At 35.8% G+C, this 14,656-nt stretch overlaps 1 protein-coding gene across 3 annotated transcripts in view; it reads right to left on the reverse strand.

The window, feature by feature from the left end:
• Positions 1–14,656, reverse strand: part of PDS5B (PDS5 cohesin associated factor B) — a 105,351-nt gene that overhangs the window by 72,398 nt on the left and 18,297 nt on the right. For all 3 annotated transcript variants that reach the window (XM_085061707.1, XM_085061696.1, XM_085061691.1), the window contains exons 2-6: positions 12,778–12,903; positions 9,166–9,369; positions 4,612–4,698; positions 4,416–4,513; positions 3,177–3,303 (exon numbers count right to left, since the gene is read on the reverse strand). In XM_085061707.1, the coding sequence (XP_084917833.1) occupies positions 3,177–3,303; positions 4,416–4,513; positions 4,612–4,698; positions 9,166–9,369; positions 12,778–12,885 (624 nt within the window). In that variant the 5' untranslated portion in view covers positions 12,886–12,903. The remainder of the gene's footprint in view (positions 1–3,176; positions 3,304–4,415; positions 4,514–4,611; positions 4,699–9,165; positions 9,370–12,777; positions 12,904–14,656) is intronic.

Here is a 14,656-nt window from a genome sequence, read left to right on the forward strand (position 1 = left end):
GAAAAGGGTCATCAGTTTTATTCTTATTATCAATGGCACAGCAGCCGAATTAGTATCCAAGAGCACCTGACAGAACAGTTCCAGGAGAGTCTCTTGTTCTGCTGTGGAAGGTAAAGAGATTCTTAAGGATGGCAGACAAAGAAAAAGCTTAGCTGAAATGTTGCCAAGACAGTTAACACTAAATATTGGGCAAATTCCTAGTAGAGACAGTTTGGAATTTAATTGTCAATTATCACTTTTTCTAAAACATAGGCATGCAAAGCATGTGGAATGTGCAATGTGGGATTCCCTGTAGCAGTCCTAAGATTGAAAACGGAACACTGGCAAACACCCAAGGAAATCAAGTACAATTTGCTTTTAACACATTGCACAAACACAAAATTGTTTGCAGCTCTGCCATAAAAGCTTTATAATATAAAACAACTATTAAAGGGGAAAGGAAAACTATTAATTTTTCTTGCCTTTTCAAACTGACTACCTCTTCCCTCGCTTCTAGGTCTTATCTGGGTTTAGGTCACTTTATTTCATTCCCTCTTAATATAATCCTACCAAAAGAATTTCAGTAGAGTTGATAGAAGGGAAACTACAAAAGGAAAAAAATAATTCAGCATCAAAATTAAGAGTTAAGCACATGGTCAGACAAGTTAAGCTTGCCATTTTACTGGCTTATCTGACAGACGTACTGCTCAAGCAAGCCCATGCACACTCCAATATGCCTCTTTTGTGGTATTGGTGTCAGCTCCTTTCATTCAGGTTTACATTAGTTTGGCTTTTATCCTGACCAAGTGAGATGGATGACAAACTCAAGGGAGATAGAGTAGTTCAGAGTAGTCACTACTTCAGTGACTACTAATCATGGTACACAGACATTTGATAATACATCATGTGCCCAGTATATGCTCCTTGTGCCTGAGTTTTTGCAGCCATCCTGTGAGCACCATTGCTTTATAGACTTACTACTGAGGATGATGGACTGTATCTATTTTTCCTCCTTGGAAAAGTATTGTCTTGGTTTAAGGGGTAACAGTATTGAATTAACCTTTGGTAGACTGCTCAACTAATTACTATATCTCTTAAAAATATTCACACAATTTTTACATCAAGCTGTCTAGCACTGAATTTCCGCCACGGGAGCTTAGCATCCAGGATCTACAACTAAAGGAGCTGTTTGAACCTTCTTGTTCCCAACACATACTTACAGACCCCCCCATTAGCTAAATTATACAGATTGAGATTTAAGGATCTCAATCTTATTTTACCCAATACAATTCTTTTCTACAATACAGCCATTCAGTTCACAAGGCCACTACACATTCCCTCCCATACACAACCTTCCTGCTGGGTATATTAAAAGTATACCACTAGCCTGTGTCACTTTCTACAGATATAATTGTTTTATCTTCAACAATCTCTCAACTTCATCAGCTTCAAACCTGAGCTACTAGCAGATCTATGTTCCTTCCACTCCATCAAAAATATTTATGGTCCCTAGGAATTCTGGGGATTCCCTACTGACCATTACACCAATGTCTGCCATTATGCCACTTTTGGTTGACTAGTCAGATTATTCAATTTCCCTTTTCCACAGCCCACACAGCTGAACAGCTACGTCAGCCAAGACACAGCTCTTTTTTATGGTGGACTTTATCCTTAATGTCTTCCTAGTTTTGCGCTCAATGGAAGAGGGGAAAAATTCTCAACTCTGAATTCATTACACTTTTCCAATGGGACATCAGTAGTCACAGGAAGTAGTTAGAGGACCAAAATTTTAAATAAACACTATGTGAAGATTTTGAGATTAAAAAGTAAAATATAAAGTTCCTTTCTATTGGTATGGAAAAAAAATAAAGGTAAACATAGACAGAATACAGTCTGACATTATGTAACTATTTCAGTTAGAAACCAGGCTATAAATGAGCATTCTATCCAAAGAGATGCTTTGATTAAAAGAAAAGCAGAAGAAAATGCAACTCCCCAAATATGTTATCCTTATTAAAATACTCAGTCAGCAATTTTAAATCCACTGTTAAACAGACTTGTTTTAATGCTACAGACAGCCTAAAAGGATGCAAATTCTTCAACTCCAAGTGAACTTATTAAACATGAAAAACAACAGTAGTCAAATCAAGTTGAACACAGATGACATGATGAAACCGTAGATTCTTAACAACTTAGAAAACACAAACTGAAGTATTTTGCATAGTCTTGTTTTCGGTTTTTGTATTCCAAAACTTTACTTCATAAACCTGGACTTCAGCCACACAAATTTCATTCCAGTCCTGGCACAGAAGTATTAGACTCCTTAAAGGACACAGCTAGAACATTTCCAGTGGGGAAAAAAATTACTGATCTATACTAAGCATTTAGTCTTTCACCATCAATAGAAAAATAATTTATGTGCTAGCAAAAGATACATTTCCAAGATAATTCACCAAATCTTTTTTTGTCATACACAACTTAGCAGTGAGTAGCCCAAGAGACTTCAGTAGGGCACAGTTAGTTTCCTGAACTAAGTCGTCAGACTTCCATACTTTTTAAACATTTAAGTATCACAACACATGCACAGATTGAACTTTTTCCTTTAGTTCATCTATACAACACTTTTTTTTTTAACATGACATTACTCATTAAGGTAAGACAGTCATTCCTTGGGCTCTTCAGGAACCACATTTCTGCATGCAGTTAGTTCTATGGCTACAGCAGAAACACACCAATAACACCAAGCCAACATTTCTGAAACACAATAGAGCCAGTTACAAATCAGTGGTCGTAAAAAGTTTTTACCTCCCATTTAGGGCAGCAATTTAGTTTGAGCTGTTGATACAGCATTACATGAAGTAAAAATTTTCCAAAGGATATATGTAACTTTTCGATTCCATTCTATTGGTATGGACAGTATATAAAAAACTCTGTGTTTAAATTCATATGACATTTAACCCTTTAGATTACTGTGACCACTGATACTTTGGTTATGTCAAGTATTTCAGAGCAAGGAAACATGACTGAATTTCCTAGCTATTAAAATTACTTGTTAGCTTAAGGAAATCCAAAAAACACAAAGACATTTGCTATAGCCATTCTCTCAATGAGATCTACATATCTGAGCACATACATCCAAGAAATCATGATTACAGAAAAAACAATAGAACAAAACAAAAGCCACTATTAAGTCTTACCTTATGTGCTGGCACTAGATTAACTAACACTGTATCCAAAAGCTCCTGTGACACAGTATCTCCCTCACAAATGATAGAGCTCATTAGATCAACCATGTGCATGTGTACTTTTTGGTTATGACCGTTGCTGAAATTAAAAACAAGAATTCTTAGTGTAATACCTAAAGTACAACTTCCATTCAGAGTACTCCCTGTGGTGATGCCAAACAACAAGGAATAAAATAAGCAAATCACAAGTTTTCTTAGAAGTCAAAATACTTCAAGAATGATGGTATATGCAACTGAGGAATTGAATTTCATGCTCTCCTCATTCACTACTGTGGTAAGAGGACTGTACCTGCCCCTATCATGAAAATAGAGTGTATTAGAACATCCCTCTGCCCTATCCAGCACTGGAGAGACTTCCTCTGGAGCATTGTGTCCAGTTCTGGGCTTCCCAGTACAAAAGGGACACACATCCTTGGACTCAGTCCAGCAAAGGTTCATAAAGGTTCATAAAGACTGGAGCTGCTCTCATGGAAGGAGGGACTGAGAGAGCCAACATCTTTTTTTAGACTTGAGAAGAGATGGCTTAGGAAAGAACTTATCATTATGTTTAAATACCTGATGTTGGGAGTGGAGAAGACAGGGCAAGACTGTCTTGACACCACAACTCTGTGATGTCCAGTCACAGAACAAGAGGCAGTGGGCACAGGGTGAAATGCATTAAACATTAAAAACTTCTTTTAAGCATTAAAGACTTCTTAAATAAAAGTGATTTAGTACTAGAAGGTTGCTCAAAGAGGACACAACCTCTTCGTCCTTTAAGATGCCCAAAACCCAACTGGCTACAGTTTTGGGCAACCTGTTCAAGCTGACCTGGTTTGAGCAAAGGGAAAAGACCAGACTACCTCTAGTAGTACCTTCCAATGTCCACTACCTTCAGACTCATGTTTTTACAGTAATAATCCTCCAAATTCCTTAGGATTGCATATAACATCATTCCATTTCAAGAACAGAATAAATGCAGTAAATGACACGTAAAGCTAAGTTTCTTAGGAAAAAAAGATGACATGCAGTGTGTGTTGTTTCATTAAAACAAAAAACCTGAAGCATGTTGTATTTATACTGCTACCTTTAGTTAAACAGAATTACAAAACTAAGCTCAAAAATGCTAGAAGTCACACTTAACAGCTACGTTAGAAGCAACGGACCTCAATCATGCAACAATATACTGTAACTGGGGATGAAAATACTTACTTTATTACTGAAAACAGTGTTCTATACAGCTGTGTAAAAATCTCATTGCTATCTTCTAATTCAAAGCATATGTTATAAGACTTGACCCAAGCAATGTTCTGTGTTGGAACAGGAAAAAATAAAAGGAGTAGTTAATAAATGATTAAACTGAAAGATTACATTTAACAGCTATTATGAAATAAGTTATGAAGCTTACCTCAAGTAAATAAAAATATCGATTGAACTGGGGGCTTTTTGTATCTTCTAAACCTTTAAGTTGCCGTGTTATGAACATAAATATATCCTGAAAAGACAGAAGTGCTAGTTATTCAATCAACTGTACTTAAACCTTCAAAACAAAACAATTACTTTTTTAAGTTACTAGTATTATTTAGTCACTACAAAATATGCAGCAGTGACCAACATTATTTCACTATCCAGAAGAAGATCATTGACAAAGACATCATGGAAAATGTCAAGGAGTAATTTTTAAATCCTTCATGTTTCTTTAAAAGGTTGAGAAAGTAACCCTTTTCCTAAGGAAACAAATGTTTTCCATTTCCAAAGAAAAGCAGTTAACTTGACAAACACAGCTGCAACTGGCTGGCATGCTGTTGAAGTAAAGAGATTATTATTCAGCAGGACAATGAATTTAGTATTTTTACTTCGTATTACAATGAGTTTCAAAAGAAGGAGAAAATAGCAGTAGGCAACTACATCTTTGCTAAGAGTATTATTATATGTTCACTCCATATTGTTTGTGTATTTCTCAGTCATCATGATATGGACACAGATCACATCTCTTGCAAAAACTAATAAACCAAGTTCCTCCTGCTTCCTCTATCAACTTTCACAATCAGAAGACTCCTTCAGAAAAAGTCACACACAGAGCAAATTGAAGCAGGTTATAAGGAGCAAATAGTCAATTATGAACAGAATGAAAACACACAGGATGGTGTCTTTTTTAATGTTTTTTACATTCAGATAATTAACAGCTGGCAATTCACAACTACTATATTAAATCAAAATATTTAGCAATAAGTATCACCAGAAACACTGTTCACAGCCTCAACTGTATTTATGTTTCATCCAACAATCTACATGTAAATCAAATAAATTTCAAAAGGTATAAAGTTGCCATAATAAATACAAGAAAGCCTTACTGTTAATCCTGAGAAAACTATCTTGGAAATAGTCTATAAAGCTTTCCTATAACATTTTCAAAGTGTCCATTTCCCATAAGTCCCCCAAGAATAATAGATAGACAACAGATAAAAACGGGGCTCCTTTTTTCTAATGTTATAACCACAAAATCCAGCCTTAATCATTAAGCTGAGCATTTACTGTGGTTCTAGGTAAAATCAAGAACTAGATTACATCTAACATCACTACCTCTTGGCAAAAAAAGCACAGCAAGCATGTTGCTCAGAGATACAGTTACATTAATGTTTTAATTTGGTTCAAAATTGTGATTTTAAAGTGTTAAGCATGATCAGAAGGATCACTGTCTGGTTCACACTTCAGATCCCTTATAGAGCACACAATCTAGACTCTTTAGCTGAAATTAAACCAAAAGACACAAAGGACACATTTAATGGTCTCCAAACACTCAGGGGTATTCAGTCCCCAGGCAAAAGCCCATCTGAAGAATCCCTCCTTTAAAAACTAGTGCCTGAACACTAGCAGGCCATCAGCTCTCACCCAACATGAGTGCTGTCTTACGGAAAACTGGTGCACTGGAAGATTCTGTAAAGTCTGGAAGACATACAAACTGAGTCTCAGCGAAGAATAACAATCAATTTAGTAAGAAAGGGGGCATGTGACAGACTGACCAATGCCAAACAAAGACTACTTCATCTTAGAACCAATGCTCTATGTTAATTATTTCTGTTAAACTTTACTTGTAAAGGTAAATTTTAATCAGTTCATTTAATCATGTATCTTACTTTTTGTCCTGCAGCTCAGTATGCAACACTTACCGGCTGAATGTGATTCAAAGACCCTACAATTTTCCAAAGGAAGCTCTCATCACTGTGCTGTATACAACAGCAGACATTTATGAATAGCATACTTGTACAATAAGTCCAACACCTGAATGCTTCAAATAACAGCACGGTTTGAAAAAGTAAGCATTTACTCCTAAACTATTTTTTCCTATTCCTGCTGTAAAGGAAGTGAGACAGACTAAACTCAGAAGTACTCACTAATTTTCAATATCTCATGTACTATAACCAAACATTTTTTGGTTTTTTAAGCATATTTTCCCCTTTTTTAAGGGCACATAACATACCATTTGAACATGCATTTATTAATTCAAAACACAGGCTAAAATAAACCTTGGCTGCAGCTCAAAAACAGCAATAACTTCACAACTGGACAATATGCTCTCATATCAGACTGCATAATGCAAGTCTGCATTAGAATACAGACTTTTAAAAAAAACACACTTACCCTTCAACTTTAAGGAGGTTTTTTTTGTGGGTTGCTGTCTTGACGCCAATTAACTACATAATGGCTTCAGAAATCATCAAAGCCATGGCTCTCACCAGAGCACACCATCAGATAATTGAAGTTCTGCTACCATATACACTTTAAAAAATCTCCATTTCAACAGAGACAGGTAGTCCTTCTGTCCAAGTCATTTTCAATTGACACATACAAGTGATTAGACTACCTTCCCACAAAAAAATTAGATTTGGGCTCTAGGCTTTACACGGACTGAGAAAGGCTCAAAGTTAGTTTTCAGATTCCAGAAGAGCAAACCTACTCCAGTTCTATTTTTATTCGACTCATGGCATTTTCCATCCCTGTTATCAAAGCTCTTTCAACGATCAGCAAGGAATGTAAGATTTATCCTGATGATACACATAAAAGAGGGAAACCTGAAATTCTGATCCCTTTCCTCAGCACCTCACTTGCACAATGTGTAAGTTACAAGAGATCCACTGAGTCTGAAGCAAGGGGGAAAACTTAAGGTTAAAGTCTTTTCCTCTCAAGAAATTAATCCTTTACAGCATTTCATTTGCCATTTTTAACTCTAGTGCTAAACATACAAGAATAGACTCAGCTGCAGTATGGATTTGATATTAAATACTGGGTAAAAATAGTGGCAAGATATAACCCAAGAGGAAGCATTCTTCCTCTTACCTCTGTCATAAAGTGGAGGGAATTCTTTGACATTTCTGTCAGAGCTTGTCCTGCAACCACAAAAGCTGTACTCAGAGGAAACTGGTTTGCAAAAAACCTACCCCAGTAGCCCTAGGCAAAGGTACCTATTGTTTGGCTTTTCTTTATTTCTCAAAAATGTGTTTAGAAAACTGCATCGAGAAACTGAATTCTGAAATCCACACAGATTACAGAACTCAATGCTGGCAGTGGAAGTCCCTCATCCATTCAGAGCTCTGTCCAAGCAGCGGTTGTAGTATTCTTATACTTCAGGTATGAGATCAGCACTGTAAACCTTCCAACAATGTAGACTATGAAATCTGAAGCTTAGTAGCATTTGGTAACTCAAATACTGCAAGGAAGATCTTAGTTAGCTCAGCTCAGAAGGAGAGAAATTAAAACTCTTAAGCCTAGCAAGCAAACAATAACACACTCAAAACTGAAGTGGAAACCAGGATACCTGAAAACCAGACTCAAATATAGCACAGAAGAGAAAGCCAATATTTATCTCCAGTTGTAGATGGTGCAATCAATAAGTAAGGCAAGTAGATGTTGTACCTCTGATTACACACTAATTCAGAATTAGGAAAACAGAGGCAACAAAAATCCCTAGATATGTCTCCTGTTTGTCTGTTAACAAAAGGTGTACTCCTGCAGTTGAAGCTGCACTGTTTCCCTAATTAGGAAGCACTGCTGGTGCAACCACTAGATGAGAAATTGAGTGATTTCCTCTTAAGTGATAATAGATAGACCATCCGCCACAACCACATTTTTATCCTACCGTGGAATAAACAAAGACCAAATCTAACTAAACAGAAAAGACCATGCACACTCCTAAGTTGGGCAGACAAAAAAAGCACACCTTTTTCAGCACTACTTTCAGCTGGGCTTTTGCAGATTTTCTTTAAAATTCAGTTCATCACTCTAGATTCCGACTGCACAAGGGAAACAGTTTGATTTTAAGAGTTTGAAACAAAGTTAGATTTCTACTAAAAAAAGTAAACCCCACAAAACCATCTAAAGTTTTTTTTCTGAAAGAAATGGGGTAGATCTGTACTTCTTTTTCAAACCTGACATTTCTCTATCAACCATCTCCATCTAGTGGGATCAGTGATGTTTCTAATTGCAGAATTTTCCAAGTCACGTCAAAAATAATTAAACTCTGAACAGAAAGTACTTTATCTTTGTTTCAATACAGCCTTTATCTATAAATATACAAGTACCCGCCTCTTGGTAGTTTAATTGGAGACACAGGGATATTTTCCCAAGTGAAGGTATTAGCTGCCTTGCAAAAGATATGATAAAAACTACTCATATAATCAGTATTTCTAAACTAAGAGTCCACTACCTGCAAATCCCAAAAACAATTCAATAAAATATGTATTTTCAATACAAATCCAAACCTCTACAAGTTATTGGAAGACGTACTGTATAGCCCTTTAACTCATGAATAATTGACTTTATCAATCATATCCCAAAATCAAATGAAAACTTTGAACTGCTTAGACTGAACGAGAGAAAAAGGGAGGGAAAAAGCCAGTCATAACCAATTATATTAATCACTGGATATAAAAACCTGGTGTGGAAAAAGATTAATTTAATTTACCTTCAGTTTATCCGGTGAAGTGTATGGAGCTTCAGGGGCATAAATTCTGAAAATATCAGCAAGACAACATGCTACCAACAAACGTACATCCTTATCGGGATGTTTGAGGAAAAAATCTGAAGCAAGATGTAAAGCAAGATTTAGGTAGAGCTCCTTTTCTTCTTCAGAGTCCTGGTCCATATCCATGAAAGTTTTCACAACCATCTAAATAGAAAGACACACATCAGTACATAAAATGAAATTCTCTGTGTAACAAGATCCTTACTAAAAGTTACTTTTCTGGTTTTGTGCAACTTCTATCAGAAGCATTATTAGTGATACAGTAGCACTTACTTGAGCAACCAGTGTTTCATTTTTCTGGATACAGGAAAGACCTGGTCAAGTCCTCTGTCAACTGTCCCAACACACTATTGTAGCAGAACTACTGAAAGCCTAGTTGTAGACTTCCCAGATCTTTTTGAGAATCCATATAATCAGGTTTGACAATTGAAAAAGTGCAACAGCATCCACTGTTACAGTCACTCTCTTAAAAATTCAGAAAACAACAAAACATTATTCAAAATATTTGTTTCTCCCTAAACTATTCACTGATTTTTTTTCTACTCTCTTTCAGTTTCAAGTTTTTCCTATTACTGCTCTGAGGAAAATTCTATCCCCTGTGCTGTCCAGAAGCAGAGCACAGACTTTCAGCAAAAACATGTAAAAATCCAGGCAGCCCAGAAGCATGGATGTTGTCCAACAGAACTAAAATGACCACTAGGATTACCAGGATCCAATAGACTGAAGTTACAGAAGACAAAAATAGTCTGGGACATCAAATATTTAATATGCTAAATAAAACAAAAGCAGGAAAAGCTATATTTAGTAACTGCTAGTTGGTGAGAATTCTTACATTTAAAAAACTTTCTGAAGAAATTTACTGACAAAACAAAGTAACTATGCTCTTCTCCAATTCCTTATTTGACTCACAGAGCCAGTTATTTTAAGGAGTTTAACTCTTGTAAATTTAACAAAATTGTATGAAAGAATTAATTACACAATCCTGAGAATTAAAGTCAAAACTCCCATCTATTTCTCCATTGCAGGAAGAGATGTTTCAAAGAATAATGACGTCAAGCCCTAGACTCCTATTGACATTGCAAAATACTTTACTTTGCTATAGTTTGTAGTTCGGTTGGATTTTTTCCCCCTTCCAAAAAATTTACTGTAACTGGTCAGGGAGTAACAGACTCAACTTTAAAAAAAACCCAACATCTGCATAATTAGCATCACTGAAGCTGTAAAGTTTTCAAGTGTATGAGGATCCTTTACTAAAAGGCACAGAAGATCAGCAGCTTATGCAGACATATAACTTCCATAGCAAGAACAATAACGTCTTACCCAGTCAGACACAAGATGAACCACTTGAAGTGCACTGGTGCCCTTACATACTAATTAAAATAATAATTTGCAAATCAGAATTGTTTTCATTTCTATGAAAAGTAGTCTTTTCATACTTCTTGCAACAAGTGTGGGTTTTTTCTACTCTAGGAGTGAACCTTTAGTGTTTCTTCCCTGATAACATGAACATCTGCACAAGTCAGGACAACAAAGATCAGTCATCCTGTCTGCAGAGCAATCCATCATAGTGTTTAAGGAAAAACAAAAGAAAACAAGCCTGTTGCCCTAGCATAGTTTTCCAGCTTCATGCAAAGCAATCCATTAGAGGACTCCCAAGCCTGACATCACACCCAGACGATCATGATTTATACTCCTGGAGCTTCATGTTACAGATGTGGCACATATTTCTTAAACCATTCAATTCTTACTACTTCATGAATTCTACTTCAATTCATTCTAGAAATAAGCTTTGAAATATACTTGTATAAGACTTACACCAAAGTAGACTGCTGGTCTAAAATTAGTATTTCCTTAGATGATGATTTGGTTCTTGTGTATTAAAAGAAACTGTGGAAAATATGCGTTTCTCACACTATTCATAATTTCCAAGTGTTTATCACCTTCTTTCTGTCTTCAGTGCAAGTTCATGACTGTAACCATTTAGTTTCTATCACTTTTCCAAATCTATTATAACTTTAAGAGGGCATCAATATGAAATTGATTAAATTTCTGGGGTAAGTTATGCTAATACAGAAATTCACTGTGCGTATTTTCCATTTTATTCTCTGATTTCCCAATAATTTGCATTTATATTAATATATTGTCATCAACAAACAGCAGAATGTCTGCTTATGCACAGAAAAGTGCTTTTTTCCCTTTTAATTATGTACATGTGGCAGTCAGAGAAATCAAGAGGTTAATAGTTCACTTATTTATCAACTTCCGTTCTTTAGCACCTGCAACTGTGTTTATACTGCAGTTCCATACACTTGTGGTGTAGCCTGGATCATCCAATCTGTTATAAAAGAAACACTGTGTAGTTTTCCCCTGTCTGAGCATCAATGAATTCACAGCCAGAATAAACAGCCAACAAGAAACACAAGATATCCCACAAAGTCTACTTCTTCTGCAAGACAGATCAAGATGACAGAACAGAAGGGACTAGACATTTATGGCCAAAAACTAAGTTAAGCTATAGGAGAAAAAGGATCAGTAAGAACTGTGGTGCTGTATTTCCACAAGCTGAAAAAAAATACTCAAGTGCTAACAAAGAATTCATTCTCTTAGGAGGAATTAATATGTAAAGTTATAGATGTTTTCTTTTATTCAGAATCAAAAAATGCAATATACTCAACAAAGTCTATCAGCCAAAATCCCCAACAGGGTACTGGGGGGAAGAGGAGAAGCAATCCTTGTGTTTTAGGATTTTATTAGGTTTTGCTCTTTTACCAGTAGGTCCAGCTGACTTAAAACTACTTAAGAAAAACTCCAAATTAAGCTCTTCCATCTGTTAGAATACTTAAGGTTCCTCTCCCACATCTGCTCCCTCCAGTTTCACAGGGCAAGCCTAAGTTGCAGGCATTCCTTCTGCACAATACAGGCCTGACTTTTTGTGAGAGCACACCCAGAAATATAGAACTGTAGTAAAAAAAATTAGCCTACAAATCTATCCAACCTTCCTGCACACTCAGGCCAAATAAATTGGTCAAGAAATTCAAGACAGAAATACATCAAAGACTGTAAGTATAGTCAAAGTATAGGGACTAAAATATAGCAAAGACTACCTTCATCACAATACAGGCTAAAATAATGAGAAGGGGGTTATGAACAACTCAAAGAGCACAAATGCATAAAAGGCAGGTATTCAGAGGTATCCCAATAATTTCCAAAATTATGACTCTCTTTTAGAGAGGAAAATAGTGGAAAATAATAAAAGTACTGACTTAGCAGATTAGCTGAAAAAAAAATTTAAGCAGTATTTGAAATTAACACAGCTCATTTCTCTTTGTGATATTTTAATGCATTTAAACCTTTTTTGAACAAGCCACTACAAGAAAGTGGTAGAAGGCACATGAGAGAACAAGTTTCTCCTATGCATAGAAAAGGCAAAGCCCAAAGGGGAAAAAAAAAAACCCAGAAACAAAACCCTTTCAGATATAAAATATAGTAATAGGATCACTGAACACCTTTTACAAGAAATTTTAATCTGTAAGCAATTACTTGGTTACTGACCTTTAGCCTTCTCACCATCTCTTCTTTAGATATTTTATCAGAGATTTCTTTGACTCCAGGAGGATATGTGATTTTTCCATCATTGGCTCTCGTCTTTGAGTGAGCCATGATTTCACTGTTTTAAAACTGTGGAAAGAAATTAAGAAGACAATGTTGTTTAACTAGCTCATGTTTAACCTCATTTGTCCCACTTTGACAAACAAAATCCAACTAGAAATATACCAACAATCCCACACAAACACAAAAAAGACAAAATATTTTCATTGGTTTCAGTAATCTGCACTGTAGGAGACAGCAATGGTTTTGATATCCAGGTAGATTGTCCTATGACACAATAAAGCTTTCAAGAAGTACATAACAGAGAAAAGCTAAAACTCCTCATTCCAGAATGTCCTTGATCTTCACACTAACGAGACACCACTAAGAATCTCATTGTAATGCATGATCTGTTTCCACCTCTTGGTAATAATAGATCCTACTAGCTTGGATGGTCAGACACCTGAAGTGGACTTTGTATTCTATTTACTCTTTTGGAAAATGCAATTTCCCAAAAAGCCCAAACACCAGTGCTGTTAAGAGTTACACATCACTAATTTTAACTTGCCAATACTGCCAGACAAGCAGCAGATTGAGAATGAAATTAGAGACAGAAACAGAGCAGACCAAATACAATCTTTCCTCTATGCCACTAAAGCCAAGTTTTCACGTGAAAGACTGCAGATAAGTAACAGTATCTTCTTCCTAAATTCCAACTAAGAAAAAAAACTGTTACTTGGTTTCTCTGTCCCCTTAAACCGAAGCAAATGCAGACTGCCATCTAATCCACTCTAAATTATGCAGTTTCATTGCTGTAGAGAAGGAAGCTGAACTGAGAGCTTTACATACATGAAAGCAATTAATACAAAAGATGGTGAAAAAAATCTAGATGGTATGCGTGGGGACAATTAGGATCTTAGAAAAAGACTGTACCAGGGCAATTACAAATGAAGAATGCAACAAAAGAAACAAATTTCTTTGTCATTGCCTTGATGTATTCATTTATTTGGCTAAAAGTATGATTCACTTCTAGCAGTCATGACTGTTCTGAACTGTGAAATACAAATCAGGTATTTTCTTCCTACAGACCTCCTATAAAAGGATCTATGTATACTTTGAACTTCTTGGAACTGTAACATCAGAAATAAAAATCACCCAGAATCCACAAGAAGAGATGGACTAGCAGCATGTTCCATAACAGCTGTAATTAAAACTTACTGGTCCCCAAGCCAAGGCCATTCTACACTGAAGAACTGAAAACTGAAATATATTTGTCTACCCAACAACTCAAAAACATGTCAACATGTTTTGTATTCTTCAGTACATACTTCATAATAACAATCAAAGTTACAGATTTTGCTTCATCTTCACTAATCTTTTACTAAACAAAGTTAACATTGGCCTTTATTATACATATTTTTTTTTTTTTGCAAAGAACACAGCCCAATACATTTTATTTTTGTAAACAGGGAAAACATGAGTATAATGAATGTAATCAGATTTCATTCAGCAGGCACAACATGCAATGTACTTCAACAGCTACACAAAAGTAATCCCAGTTTCTGTCATCTTCTCCTACCTACACATACCCAGCAGTGGAACAGCACTATGTACTTGCAGTTGTAGTAAAAATTGACAATGACAAAGCTGGGAGGAAACAAAACTCATTTAAGTAACTTTTTCTAATACTAAAATATGATGTCACTTTTATCCCCATTATATTTCTTTAATGCACTGTCATGACAGTAAATCTAGGACTCCTCAAAGGCATACAGAAATTGCAACCAAGTTCACTTTTCTTGCTGTTTGATTTAGATATTCCATTCTACCTTTCAGATATTAT

This window comes from Lichenostomus cassidix, chromosome 1, assembly GCF_008360975.1.
Source record: "Lichenostomus cassidix isolate B80296 chromosome 1, HeHo_3.0, whole genome shotgun sequence".
Taxonomy (NCBI): domain Eukaryota; kingdom Metazoa; phylum Chordata; class Aves; order Passeriformes; family Meliphagidae; genus Lichenostomus; species Lichenostomus cassidix.